This window comes from Cololabis saira, chromosome 3 (genome assembly GCF_033807715.1).
Source record: "Cololabis saira isolate AMF1-May2022 chromosome 3, fColSai1.1, whole genome shotgun sequence".
NCBI classification, from domain to species: Eukaryota; Metazoa; Chordata; class Actinopteri; order Beloniformes; family Belonidae; genus Cololabis; species Cololabis saira.
The window spans coordinates 7988576-8002839 of NC_084589.1; the positions used below are offsets into that span (position 1 = coordinate 7988576).

Here is a 14264-nt window from a genome sequence, read left to right on the forward strand (position 1 = left end):
GTGTGTGTGTGTGTGTGTGTGTGTGTGTGTGTGTGTGTGTGTGTGTGTGTGTGTGTGTGTGTGTGTGTGTGTGTGTGTGTGTCTGAGCAGTGTGTGTGTGTGTGTGTGTGTGTGTGTGTGTGTGTGTGTGTGTGTGTGTGTGTGTGTCTGAGCAGTGTGTGTGTGTGTGTGTGTCTGAGCAGTGTGTGTGTGTGTGTCAGTGACTCCACAGCTGCGCAGCGCAGCGCAGCAGAGACGCACCAGACTCGTTCCCAGCTCCTCTCCTCCTCTCTCCTTCCTCTCCTCTCTCCTCCTCTCTTTTCCTCTCTTTTCCTCTCTTGATGACCATCTCGGGCCGGAGGCCGCGGAAACATGCCGGCTCATGCCCGCTCCTCGCCCCCGCCGCCGCGGGGACCGCTCCTCGTCCCCGTCCTGGTGCTGCTGGTGCCGGCGCTGCTGTCCGGGACCGCCGGTGAGTGACTTTCCAACACAAACTTTTTCCACAAACCGTTTTGCGCCGTGAGCTCATCCGCAGCGGTCGCTCTGCGCGACGGACTCCTTTTCAAAGCCACACCGGGACGGTTTAGTGAGGACTGGAGGGGATGTTTTTTGTTTTCTCCCTCCGGAGAGCCGGGGACTGTCAGGCGCAACAGGTGAGTCACTGCACTGATCCGCTCCAACTATGCGGCGCTATGGTGCGCGGTGCGCGCTGCGCACGGAGCCTTCTCTTCCAGAGCTGAGAAAACTAGTGTTGCTGAAGGACACATGAAATCAATCACTATCATCGAAACAAAGTCAAACAAGATTATATGACGTCATATTTCTAAAAGTAAGTGAAAGTGATGCAAAGTAAAGGAGGAGAGGATGAAACATTGCAGTCCCTACACCTACAATTAGTCTTACCATACTATACTATACTATACTATAATATACTATACTATACTATACTATACTACTGTCATTTAGCAGACGCTTTTATCTAAAGCGACTTACATCTGAGAGAACAACACAAGCACAATAGAATAGAATAGAATAGAATAGAATAGAATAGAATAGAATAGAATAGAATGTCTTTATTGTCATTTGTACATGTACAACGAAATTGGATGCAATCTTCTTTAAGGTGCATTTGAAAAAAATAGATATATTAAAACAACAACAACTATAAAAAATAAGTCATCTCTAAAAGGACACAAACAGGAAGACAACATATGGCATATGGCAGAATCAAAATCACATAGGAGGGTAGGGCTGTATGAGTGCTAGTCAGACTGGTCAGACGGACAGACGAGTCCAGTTGGACAGGTTTTTTTTTGTTTGTTTTTTAAATAAGAAAGCTACGTCTAAGAAGACACCATCCTTTTTGTTGCTGGGATACATTTATTTGATCTATAAACAAGGTGATAAACAATGTATGGCATTTATTGGTTTATGCTTATGAAATCAGATGCATTAAAGACTGTATCCCAGATGTATGAAAAAAAGATGAGGGAAAAAGAAAAAAGAAAATCTGCAAACAGGAAAGTTTTTTTTTCCTTTTTTTGTAATGAGTACACATATCCCACAGGCCCTAACAGTGGAGCTGAAGCTAAAAGAAAGAAAAGTGCAGATAAAATTATTTCTTAGTGAACAGTGGGTAAAAACCATCTCACAACAGATCTCTACATTATGGCACAGGATACAGAGGTTCTTCAGTCAAGTTGACAACTACAAATGTCTTTGTTCCAACCAATCCCGTCTCCCATCTAGTGTCGTTTCTACATTTAAATTGTCGTAAGTGCATGGATCTTACGAGATGCCGATGTCTTTTGCTTGCTCTTAAAAGTGGTGCAGACCCTACAGATCAGACAGAGTTTGGTAGGTCGTTCCACCATCGGGAATGTCTTAGTCTTAATATAAAGGTGCTCTAAAGGGCCCTTTCCTGCTCGAGAGCAGGTCATCCCAGGTAAAAGCGGGACCAGAAGATGTTCTTAGCAGATGTTCTTCAGACGGGGAGTCAGAGAGGTGCAGGCTGCAGCAGGAAGGATTAAGATGTTTTCAGAGGCGGAGGAGCTCGATGGCTGAATGGAGAGGAAAAGGCTGGAGAGCCTGCACTCACACTGATCTCAGCCAGCGTCTAAGTCGTCTCCAAGTGAAGTCACATGACTGCCTCCTGAAGGTGGAGGGATGTATAATACCTCCTTACAGTTGTGTGTGGAAGCTACACCAGATTTACACTCATTATGCATATTTATGTTATTTACAATGCAGCATTGCAGCTGATGCAGAGTTGGATTTCTCTCCCTCTCGTTTTCTGTCGCTCACCAACTGACCCGCACACACTTACACACACACTTACACACACACTTACACACACACTTACACACGCACTTACACACGCACTTACACACACACTTACACACACACTTACACACGCACTTACACATGCACTTACACACGCACTTACACACACACTTACACACACACTTACACACACACTTACACATGCACTTACACACGCACTTACACATGCACTTACACATGCACTTACACACGCACTTACACACACACTTACACATGCACTTACACACACACTTACACACACAATTACACAAACACTTACGCACAACTTCACTTTCCTTTTACCTTGTTGTAACTTGTTTTAAGTCTTTGTGTAACTTGTGTAATTTTGCCTGCAACTTGTGTAGTTGTGCTCGTAAATTGTTGTAGTTGGGCTTGTAACTTGTTTAGTTGTGCTCGTAACTTGTGTACTTGTGCTTGTAACTTGTGTAGTTGGGCTCGTAACTTGTTTAGTTGTGCTCGTAACTTGTTGTAGTTGTGCTCGTAACTTGTCGTAGTTGTAATCGTAACTCGTGTAGTTGTGCTTGTAACTTGTTGTAGTTGGGCTCGTAACTTGTTGTAGTTGTGCCTGTAACTTGTGTAGTTGTGTTTGTAACTTGTGTAGTTGGGCTCGTAACTTGTTTAGTTGTGCTGGTAACTTGTTGTAGTTGTGCTTGTAACTTGTTTAGTTGTGTTTGTAACTTGTGTAGTTGGGCTCGTAACTTGTTTAGTTGTGCTTGTAACTTGTTTAGTTGTGCTCGTAACTTGTGTAGTTGTGCTTGTAACTTGTGTAGTTGGGCTCGTAACTTGTTTAGTTGTGCTGGTAACTTGTTGTAGTTGTGCTCGTAACTTGTCGTAGTTGTAATCGTAACTTGTGTAGTTGTGCTTGTAACTTGTGTAGTTGGGCTCGTAACTTGTTGTAGTTGTGCTCGTAACTTGTAGTTGTGATTGTAACTTGTTGTAGTTGTAATCGTAACTTGTTTAGTTGTGCTCGTAACTTGTTGTAATTGTGCTCATAACTTGTGTAGTTGTGCTTGTAACTTGTTGTAGTTGTGCTTGTAACTTGTGGTAGTTGTGCTTGTAACTTGTTGTAGTTGTGCTTGTAACTTGTGTAGATGTGCTTGTAACTTGTTGTAGTTGTGCTTGTAACTTGTTGTAGTTGTGCTTGTAACTTGTGTAGTTGTGCTTGTAACTTGTTGTAGTTGTGCTTGTAACTTGTGGTAGTTGTGCTTGTAACTTGTGGTAGTTGTGCTTGTAACTTGTGTAGTTGTGCTTGTAACTTGTGGTAGTTGTGCTTGTAACTTGTGGTAGTTGTGCTTGTAACTTGTGGTAGTTGTGCTTGTAACTTGTTGTAGTTGTGCTTGTAACTTGTGGTAGTTGTGCTTGTAACTTGTGGTAGTTGTGCTTGTAACTTGTGTAGTTGTGCTTGTAACTTGTGGTAGTTGTGCTTGTAACTTGTGGTAGTTGTGCTTGTAACTTGTGGTAGTTGTGCTTGTAACTTGTGGTAGTTGTGCTTGTAACTTGTTGTAGTTGTGCTTGTAACTTGTTGTAGTTGTGCTTGTAACTTGTGGTAGTTGTGCTTGTAACTTGTGGTAGTTGTGCTTGTAACTTGTGGTAGTTGTGCTTGTAACTTGTTGTAGTTGTGCTTGTAACTTGTGGTAGTTGTGCTTGTAACTTGTGGTAGTTGTGCTTGTAACTTGTGGTAGTTGTGCTTGTAACTTGTTTAGTTGTGCTTGTAACTTGTTTAGATTAACTTGTAACTTGTGGTAGTTGTGCTTGTAACTTGTTTAGTTGTGCTTGTAACTGGTTGTAGTTGTGCTTGTAACCTGTGGTAACTTCTTGACACCAGCGCTGCTTTCCCCTCACATTCTTAGTAGCACCTCAACCAGCTCAGCCTATGTCATCCTTGCTAAGACTGACCACACAATGCAGATGAGGAAAAGCCCACGTTTATGTGAGAAATAAGAACAACGTAGCCGTGAATAACCCTCTGTCCCTTCTCCCCCCGTTGCTGCTGTTCCCTTCTGCCCTCCTCCCACAACGGGCCTATTTTGAACCTGGAAATCCCACATACCAGAAGGACTGTGGGGTCCTATGGCATTATGTGTCACAAACACACATACCGGTACACAAGGCATCGAAGCGTCCGCCCATGCGCTCTTTCTCCTGGCCCTCTGACCTCACCAGAGCACCTCGGGCTGCAGGGAGCTCCTCATCCCTTGCTCAGCGCCAGAACAGCTTGACATTCCAACAACAGCATGGGGCTGTTGTTGTTTTTTTCTTGGTTTGCTTTCAGATGATGCTGATAGCCATCCCCTCGGTACGCTTGCACAGGAAGGATCCCGCTTCCTTCCTTCCGAGAGAATCTTTGTCATGTCGGGGCAGGAGCCGCTCAGTGCCTGAGCATTTCTTGATACTTGTGTTCAGCCAAGGAGGTTGTATTGAAGGTGCCGGCGAGGAGACACAGACAAATCATCCTTCCTGACCTCTGTGAACGTTTGTCATTACGTTGGATCCAGTTGGAATCAGCTTGTGTCTCCATAGCTCGGCGAGCACGTATCTCAGACAGAAGAGAAGAAAGAAGGGAAAGGGTTACCCACTTCTTTAACCTCTCCGACATTTCACTTTTATCTTTACCATATAAGTCGTCTTCGGAGCCTTAACTTGCTCCGCCGGATCCTCCGGGTCAAACAGAAGGAGGGATAATGGTCGAGGAAACTGGACAGAGTTAAAGGGGAGGACACTTAAGACAGGGAGGAATGAGAGGATTAGGGCCAAGTAAAAGAGAGAGGTTGCCTGAAAGATCTGGGAGGATAACTTTCAGGAGCAGAGTGGGAGAGCCCAGCCGCCTGCTGAGGCAGTTATGTAGCCCTGAGCGGCCTCTTGCCAGTTGTCTCCGCTCATTTCAGTGACAGGACTGGACAGAAGAGTAGATGTGCTGCCATTTCCACCGCTCCACAAAAGACTCAATAATAAAATGTATTGCATTAGTTTCCCAGACTCCCAGTGAACAAGTTTGCATGCACACACCTCAACCTGAACGTGTTTTATGGACTTGAAAAACCTGCTTTCCAGTAGTTTTTTGTTTCGTTTTCATACATAAAGCGAAAGGACATACAGTAAATTAGGAAAAAAAAGAAACTCACAAGGTGTGGTTTCATTGGGTTTGATTGACAGAGAACTGCTAACACGATAAACTTCAGAGCTTCAAAAAGCCTTCGATATAATGAAGCTAAATCCTTGTGGGTGCACAGAACAGTCAACTTTCTGTGATGGCAAACCACAAGGACAAATAAGTGCACGAGACACAAACGCAAACTTGTGAATAATCCCCAGAGCTAACGTCTCTGTTCATGTAAACCTAAGATTCGATGGCTTTAATGTGGTGTCGGCCGTGCTAATGTTTGCCTGGTGTACACATTTGAGCATCTTTCCTGTATATGAACTGCTACTAGGGAGGAGGATCAGGGATCCATCTGTCCTCCTTGATACTCACATCCTCAGTGAGCTGGGAAAACAAGGAAGTGGAAGAGGAGCAGAGAGGAAGATGTCTTAGGGTGCTTTCACACCTGTCCCGTTTGGAGTTGTTCCGAAACGAGGGAGCGTTTCCCCCTAAAGATCGGTTCGTTTGGTATATGTGAACACATCAATCGCGCTCGGATGCGGCACAAAACAAACCACCTCTCCTAGGCGATCTTGGCTCGCTTTTATTCCAGACCTGGAGCGGTTCGTTTGTAGTGAGAACAGAATCCACACGGCAACCGACACAACTCACTCATAACTGTGGTTCGATACTCCATAGTTGTTGTTTTTCCCAGGGTACAGAAGAGGAAACTCCTTCCACATTCAATTCTGACCAATGAAGAACAGTTTCGCATGGCATTTGTTATCAGCTTTGAACCGCTACAGACGGCTGCCTTGTGAACACAAACGCCACAAACGAAAAAAGAAGCAACTGTATCGATTTAGCCCCTGAATCGGAACAAAACAAACGGGTCAGAGGTCTGAAAGCATCCTTAAATGGGCTAGTGTTAGCATCCATGTGTTTACTGTCATGAACCCTGAGGCTGAATATGGCCCTCAGTGACATATGTGGAGACCTGCATGAAGCCAGACTTATTAGAGGTGATCATCACTTCAGACACACATGAGCAGAGGAGTGATCAATACATCCTCTCTGAGTAAAAGTAAATAGAAATATCCAGTCAGGATATAATACAGGGCAGCATGGTGGCTTGGTGATTAGCACTGTGGCCTCACAGCGAGAAGGTTTGCATGTTCTCCCCGTGCTTGCGTGGGTTCCCTCCGGTTACTCCGGCTTCCTCCCACAGTCCAAAAATATGCATAGAGGGTAATTGGTGATTCTAAATTGCCCATAGGTGTGAGTGTGAGTATGTCTGGTTGTGTGTATGTAGGGGTGGGATGATACGGGTAACTCACAATTCAATACTGTGGCGATATGTGGCCCACGATAACGATAATATCACGATACACGATATCTACGATATTCGATATATTGTAAGAAATTTCATCAATGATATATCACAATATATGTGACTGAAAAAGAAAAAATACCCATAAAAAGGAAAACGTCTGTAGTTATGCATTTATTCAATGCCAAAACTTCATACAATGTACAAAGAAAGTGCATTTGTATATTTCCTCTCTGCCTCCTAGTCTTGTAAATGTAAACTCTGTACAGCTGGACAAATTAAAGTGTATGAACATTAATAACATGTTTTATATAAACCAGGACAGTGCACTGCTTTGTTTCTAATACTGAAAAGTATTAGCAACTTAGTTTTGTATAGTACCTCACTGCCTCCTAGGCTTGTAAATGTAAACACTGAACAGCTGGACAAATTGAAGTGCATGAACAATAGTGCGGTGACAACCGCGTAAATCCATTATGTGTATTGTACTAAAATATCGATATTTGCCGTTTGTCGATTATTTATTGCGACAGAGAGCGCAACAATATATTGCAATATCAATTTTTTTCCACACCACTATGTGTATGTATGTGGCCCTGCGATGGACTGGCGACCTGTCCAGGTTGTACCTGCCTCTCACCTGAAAATAGCTGGGATAGACTCCAGTAGACCCCTGTGACCCCGCAAAGGAGAAAGTGGGTACAGATAATGGATGGATGGATGGATGGATGGATGGATGGATGTATATAATACGGCTCTGTTTTATGTTGCTGAAACACGGACCCACCTGGTCATGGCCCTTCTCTGGAGGTATCAGCTTCCATCACGTCAGCGATCGGTTCGTTTAGCCAGAGAAGGGGGATCTGAGTGGTCTGTCGTTTTGCAGCAGTAGAAATTGTATATTTTCTGGAAGAAACAGAGACATGCAGGAAGAGTCACTCCATCACTTGTTTTCCCTACATCAGTTTGAAAGAGTGAACACCTCTCACTCAGTTGTAACTCAAAGTACTTCCATCCATCATTATTTAAAACCAAATCGTATCATGTACATGGATAAACTTACTAAAACGTCAATATTAGACGTAGAGATTGGCCGAATCGGTTATTTAGACTTATCCGTAGAAATCAGAACTATTTCTGCTTAACAGACGTAATGAATGAAATCATTTTGCAGAGTTTCTACTTTGTGCTACACAAACTGTTTCCATTATTTTCATCGGTGGAGCCTGAATCTTCTTCATGTGGTCATCTGCCTCCAGCTCCAAGAAGCTGGTATTTATGGAGGTTATCCGCTGGCCGGAGCGCCAGATGGAAGCGGGTCACAGGAGCGTGACTTTCCCTCTTCAGTAACAGGAGCACAAAGAGATCTCACATTTCAGTTACGGCCCCTTCAGGAGCCATCAGGAGCAGAGTTAATGACGGTCCGCGCTCTCCTCCTCCACTTCCCTGTGACGCACCGAGGTCCCCGGCGTCTCCAGACCACCGTTCCTACACAATAATCTTAGAGCAGGAAAAAGTGCAGAGTTCAGGAAAAGAAAATATACATTTAAAGCCTTTGACAGCTGGAGTAGTGAACCACAAAACAGCACCGACCTTCACCATCAGTTATACTTTAACTTTTCACCCTCACACGAGCTGCTGGAAGCTCAGGGTCTAAAACTGTCTCACTCCAGTTTCAACATGTAACCCAAGAAGGGCTATCATTTAATCGGAAATCAGGAAAAGCAGTCATATTTAGGGGGGTATTTCTCTTTAACCACGAGTTATTTTCTATTTGAGTGTTTCCCTGCCCTCTCAAAGCACCCTGGTGCGTGTTTGCTAAAAGGCTAAAGGGTTAGAATGGGTAAATAAACAGTGACTCGTAACGCATCACTGAAGTGTAAAAGCTCTTGATGAATAATCAGCGTCCCGGTGGTTAATCAGCAGCGTAGAAGCGGCGCTGATGTCGTAACACTCTTACTCACTTGTGCGTCGCCGCTGTGGCACTCCGCCGCACTAAATCAGCAGCTTTTATTTGTCTCTCAGAGTGCGTGTGGGTGTTGGACTGCCGCTCCACTCTCGCTGCTCAGACCAAAGTCTGGGTAATGGAATGTGCCTTGAAAGTATATTAACTGGGTTTTCTGTTAAATGGATAACCCAGTAGTTACAGGCTATGGTTGCTTATCACAGACGTGTGCCCACCCGTACAGTATTTGTGTATCTATATCTCTATTAATATATATTAATTTATAGTTATATGTAGATATGTTGATATATAGATTTATAATAATTTTTTATGTATATAATCGGAGGTAAATATATGAACCAGTGTATATATACAGTAGCATATCTACTCTTATATACAAGGAAAAGGACAGTTTCTTCCCCCGAGCTGTTGCTCTGATGAACTCTCACAATTAATAGAGTGCCAATCACGTGCAATAACAATAATAGCAGTTACATGCTATAACAATGCACCTTCCGGCAATAATCATGTCTGCCTCACTCTGCTGCGCCTCTCACTTTTTTGTATAATTGTATATATGTTATTTTATTCAGAGCCGCCATTTTTTTTCTATCTCAAACTGCTGCACCTTCGGTTCTTTAATTGTATATATGTCAATAAGTGCCACATTTGTTTATTTACTGTTTGATATTCTAAATCTAAAGAGCGAAATAACCGGAGTCAAATTCCTTGTTGGACAATGTTCGAACCTGGCCAATAAAGACGGTTCGGATTCGGATTCTGATATAGTTATTCAAGTATATTGTTATACCATTGCTGTCTATTGTCCTCTATTATATTGTCATATTATAGTAAAGTAATGATAATGTAATACTATACATTATAATTACTTCTATTAGTACACACATACATAGTAGCACAACTAAATGCTGGCCGTTTGTTGTTGTATATTTATATATATTCTATTTTTTTTACTTTTTTGTACTCTTTTTTAACATGCATGTTCAAAATAAAATCTTCAAATCAAAATCAAATCAAACCCCCCCCCCCCCACGTTACGGTCAGCGCAGTTAAAAAAAAGTCCCCACGGATGACTTGCAGGATGTGATGACATGCACAGAATGATAATTAAGATCATTGAAGTTTAAAAACTGCAGTCGTCGTTGTTCTGGCTGGATTCCACAGACACGCTGCTGGGTCAGCTGATCTCATGATAGCAGGACTCCAGTTGTTTTGTCTTGCCTTTCAGATGCGTGAGGGGGTTTTTCTTCTGTTGTTGTTTGCAGGAGGGGAACCCTTTTCACCACAGTGAAGTGGCTTTTCTGTTGCATCAGATATCGTCTCACGCCATAAAGTATTCTCATAAGTCCAAAGACGCACTCGTCAAAAGCTCTTTCCACCGCAGAGGTTGATGCCGCTGTTGATAACTGCATATCACAAGTGGGATCTACGGCAGAACGAATTCACAGCGTCAGAACTGGCAGGAGAGGCATTTTTGCATTTGAGCCACAGCTGTTGAACCAGCGAAAGCTAAAACTTAAAGTGTATGTATATGTATGTATGTATGTATGTATGTTTGAGTTGATTTTAAGAAAAAAAACACATGGAATCACCCTTTAATGTGCATTTCTAAAAGAAAGACCTGCACGAGTGAGCACTTACGAAAGAGTGTTTACGGACAAGCCGGGGTGAAAGAATGTAAAGGTTTTTCCAACTTCTTTAAGAAGATAATCCAGCACTGACTGTGTTAAAACATATCGTATGTTGGCAGCCAACAGACGATATGCATCTGGAACATCTGGAACGGCTACAAACAAACCGGCAGAGTTATAGAAAAGGGAAGCGTACAGGTGGGCTTGCGAAACTGTCGGCGTGTCAAGATGGAAAACTCAAGGAAATGAAAAAAGAAAACGCAGAGCAAAACAAACGGACAAGAACAGGAGTCGGTGTTTCTCATCAAGCTGTGAGAACGATGAAGGAAAATGATTTACATAGAAGAACAAAGAAAACAAGATTATAGAGGGCTGAAGAGAAGCACTCATTTACTGCTGATACAGTGATGAATACACATCTACACTAGGTGAACAGATGATGTCTGAACAGTTATTTGGTGCAGGACCACCAAAGAGATCCGGCCCTTTGGAGAGATGATCGTTAACTCTATGGAAAATGTGCAGGTGTATGTTGACATCTTTACATTTTTCTCATTTCAAAGTGAGTTTGGCCATTATTAGGTCAGTTTTCAGGATGCTAATGCACACCTTGCCATAGCGCAAAGTGGTTGTATGTTTTTCCATATTTTTGCCAGTGACTACGTTTCCATGCAGTCAAAATTGGGGTTAAGGTCAATATTCCGGTTACTGAAACATTCGGAATAATCTGGGTTATCCCTGTATACATGGTGATTAATCATTTGGGATATCTGGATCAAACCAGCGACGCACGGAGAACAACAATAACAGCAGCACGGAGGATAAGCAACAGCCCAGTAGAAGTTTTGTTTCTTGTCCCTGTAGTTCTCCTTTTTCAGCGTCTTCCAGCGGAGCTTGATCTGGTCTGGTGTTTGTACAAATGCTGCTTCACGCAACTTTTGGCTCACCTTTTTGTAAATCTGGCTATCCCGGTACTTTCTACCGTCTACAAATGCAGAAATGTTCATATCTTTCATTACATTTATGAATTGATTCACTTATGAAGTGATTTTTTGAAGTCTCCTCCTGGGGTCCGTTTCACAAAGCAGGTTTAGTGAAAACTCTGAGTCTGTTAACCCTGAAATGAGGGAAACTCTGAGTTTTCCGTTTCACAAAGGGAGGTAACTCAAACCAGAGAAAGAGGAGTAACTCTAGCCTGTTTCACAAAGAGAGGTAACTTAAGCTCTCGGTCAGTTACCGTAGTAACAGACTCTCTGAACCTAACCTGGTCGGGACCAGGTTTATTTCAGCGAACCTGGAGTTTCTCTCTGTCTCCTCCCTCAGTGGCGTCAATTGAGCCAATGGGTCTTTACGCAATGTATCCGTTTTCTGCACCACGGACAGCAAGCGGCAGATATGAGAGCAGAAAAGGCTTATCTGACAAACGCAATTTAACTCGTTCACTTTATTCACTATTTCAGTGCAACAATATCACAGGGACATCCCAGTTTAACTTCAAACAGGTAAAGTCCAAATGCAAAAAGGAGAGGGAGAGTTAAAAAAAAGTCAAATATTTCCCTTAAACAGATGTATAAGAGGATTTATATCTTACTTTGAAATGAACTTGCATAATTAATCCATCAGTGGCTAACAGCCTCGTTAATATCTTCTGGACCCATCACTTGCCTTCTTTCTTTTTTTTTTAAATTGCGTGGTTGTCTGCTTCCTTTTCATTTTTGTAAGTTAGTAACACTGCAGAGCGCACTAAAAACCAGATTGATAGCGACCACTGTCGTCAGGGACGCTGGGACATTTCAACATATGAGGGGGTACAAGTGTTGGGATAGATAATACCTACTGAAATCCATCATGTTATTCTGATATGCATTTGTAGTTATTTTATATGTATTAAGTAATAGAATAAATCAATACAAATAGATGCAGAGTAATTCCATAAATGTATTTAAAAAAAAAAACATTTACATTTTCCCCTGAAGCCGAGGTGTGGCAGCTGCCGTACCCAATTGACGACCCTGATCTAAATGACAATAAAATTTCTTTTTTTTTTTTTCCAAAATATGCTCTCATACTCGCCATACGCACGTATTAACACTTCTAACTCCAGTGGCGTGGAGTATGTGGATCTTGAGATGCAAACTGATGTTTCCTCAAAGGGATTTTGTAAATTGAAATGTTAAATAAAGTTAAAAAGAAAAAAAAGAAAATGTATGTCACTCTTTTGTGTCGCCGGTTGCCATGGTGAATCCTTGTATCAGCGCTCTACTGATGATGGCTTTTGATTTCCCTCACCACGAGTTTAACTCCAGGTGAAACTACTTAGAGTTGAGTAAATTACCTCAAATCCGCTGTTCTGGAACCGAAAACTCAGAGTTTCCGATCTCAGAGTAGATCAACTAAGAGTTCAGGATTAGACTCAGAGTTTGTTGAACCTGCTTTGTGAAACGGACCCCTGGTCTTGCGTTTCTCCGTGTTTATAAGAACTTCCTGGACTCAAAAGACCAGGATTCCTTGTGAACAGAGCATGTGCAGAAAACAAATTCATGTTCCGTTTGATGGGGATATTCCGTTTAGCGTTTACATGACCCAATATTCGGGTTTAAAAAGGAGTAACCCAGGGGTCATATTGGGGTTTTTAAAAACCGGAATATGAGCAAATTCGGGTTATTCAAAGGGGTTATTGGTGTTTACATGGCCGTGCAAAACTGGGTTATTGCTAATATTCCGGTTAAAAAAGGGTTATTTAGCATGTAAACGCAGTCTATGTTGCCATCCTGTGTTGCTGTATTTCTTGCCAGTGATTATGTGTTGCTGTACTTTTTTCTAGTTGTTGTATGTCTTGCCATATTCCTTACCAGTGGTTGTACTGTATGTGTTGCAGCATTTTTTGCTGGTGGTTGCATGTGTTTGTACAAATTTGTAGCTGAGCCGTCATGATTCCAAAACCGCTTTTGTCCACCACAAGACGTGAACAGCGCACACAGAGCTTCTGTCCCACCCACGTTGAGTCTATTTCAACAAAAGAGCCACACAGACAGTCCCCCCCCCCTTTTTTTATATTCCAAAATAAAGCTTAAAAGGGCATCTTTAATCACAGTAAACATCATAGGTCAAAAACATTTACCTGTCATGCATTTGGAGAGGCAGGTCTCAACAGGTTAAAGGAGAACAGTGGAAAGCAGAATGGCAGGGATGGGATTTTACTGATAACACCACCAGTCCTACCAGCGTATGACTGTACAGCGTGAGCTACCTTCCACTCAGTCAGTCAGAGATCTGCTATCAACCATAACCATATCTGAAAGCTGATTGTTCGTTTCTTGTGAGCCTGAAACCAGAGCACAGACGGCTGGTTCCTGAATCTGGAACCTCAACACTGATTCTTGTTCATCTTTTCATGCAGATTTATGATACCTGTTCAACTGTTTTTGGAGAAAAACCTTAGCTGATCACAAATAGGGATGGTATCGTTAGGAATTTATTAATATTAATGCCACTTATCGATACTGATACTTATGGATTTTCTTACTCTTCTTGGGAACAAAAGTTGTCGTTAAAGTATGACAAAAAACGTCATTATATTTTAAAATGTAAAGCATTTCATTACTTTATGCTTTTCAGAAGCTAACAGTATAAAAAAAGAGAAAGACACTAAATGGACATATGTGAACAGGATGTGGTGGAGAATTCTGGTATCCCTCTTTAGTTCATGTCCCACCCAAAAATACCAAAACAGTTACTGTGCATTCCCTACTGTACCGTAGCCAGCTGGAACCCTCCACACTGCAGGCAGAGCATCGTTTCTCTCCCTGGATCACCTTCCATTGACGGTCAGGGGAGAGGGAGCTGCTCTGGGGTCTCCCCCACCACCGGTGCTGGTCAGGGGAGAGGGAGCTGCTCTGGGGTCTCCCCAACACCAGCAGGGGCTGCCTCATGTTT

At 42.5% G+C, this 14264-nt stretch overlaps 1 protein-coding gene across 1 annotated transcript in view; it reads left to right on the forward strand.

Annotated features, from left to right (window-relative positions):
- The first annotated feature begins 204 nt into the window (after positions 1-204).
- LOC133425003 (TGF-beta receptor type-2-like) overlaps positions 205-14264 on the forward strand; it is a 51549-nt gene continuing 37489 nt past the window's right edge. Inside the window, exon 1 of the mRNA XM_061715640.1 lies at positions 205-451. Within this exon, the coding sequence (XP_061571624.1) occupies positions 352-451 (100 nt within the window). The 5' untranslated portion in view covers positions 205-351. The remainder of the gene's footprint in view (positions 452-14264) is intronic.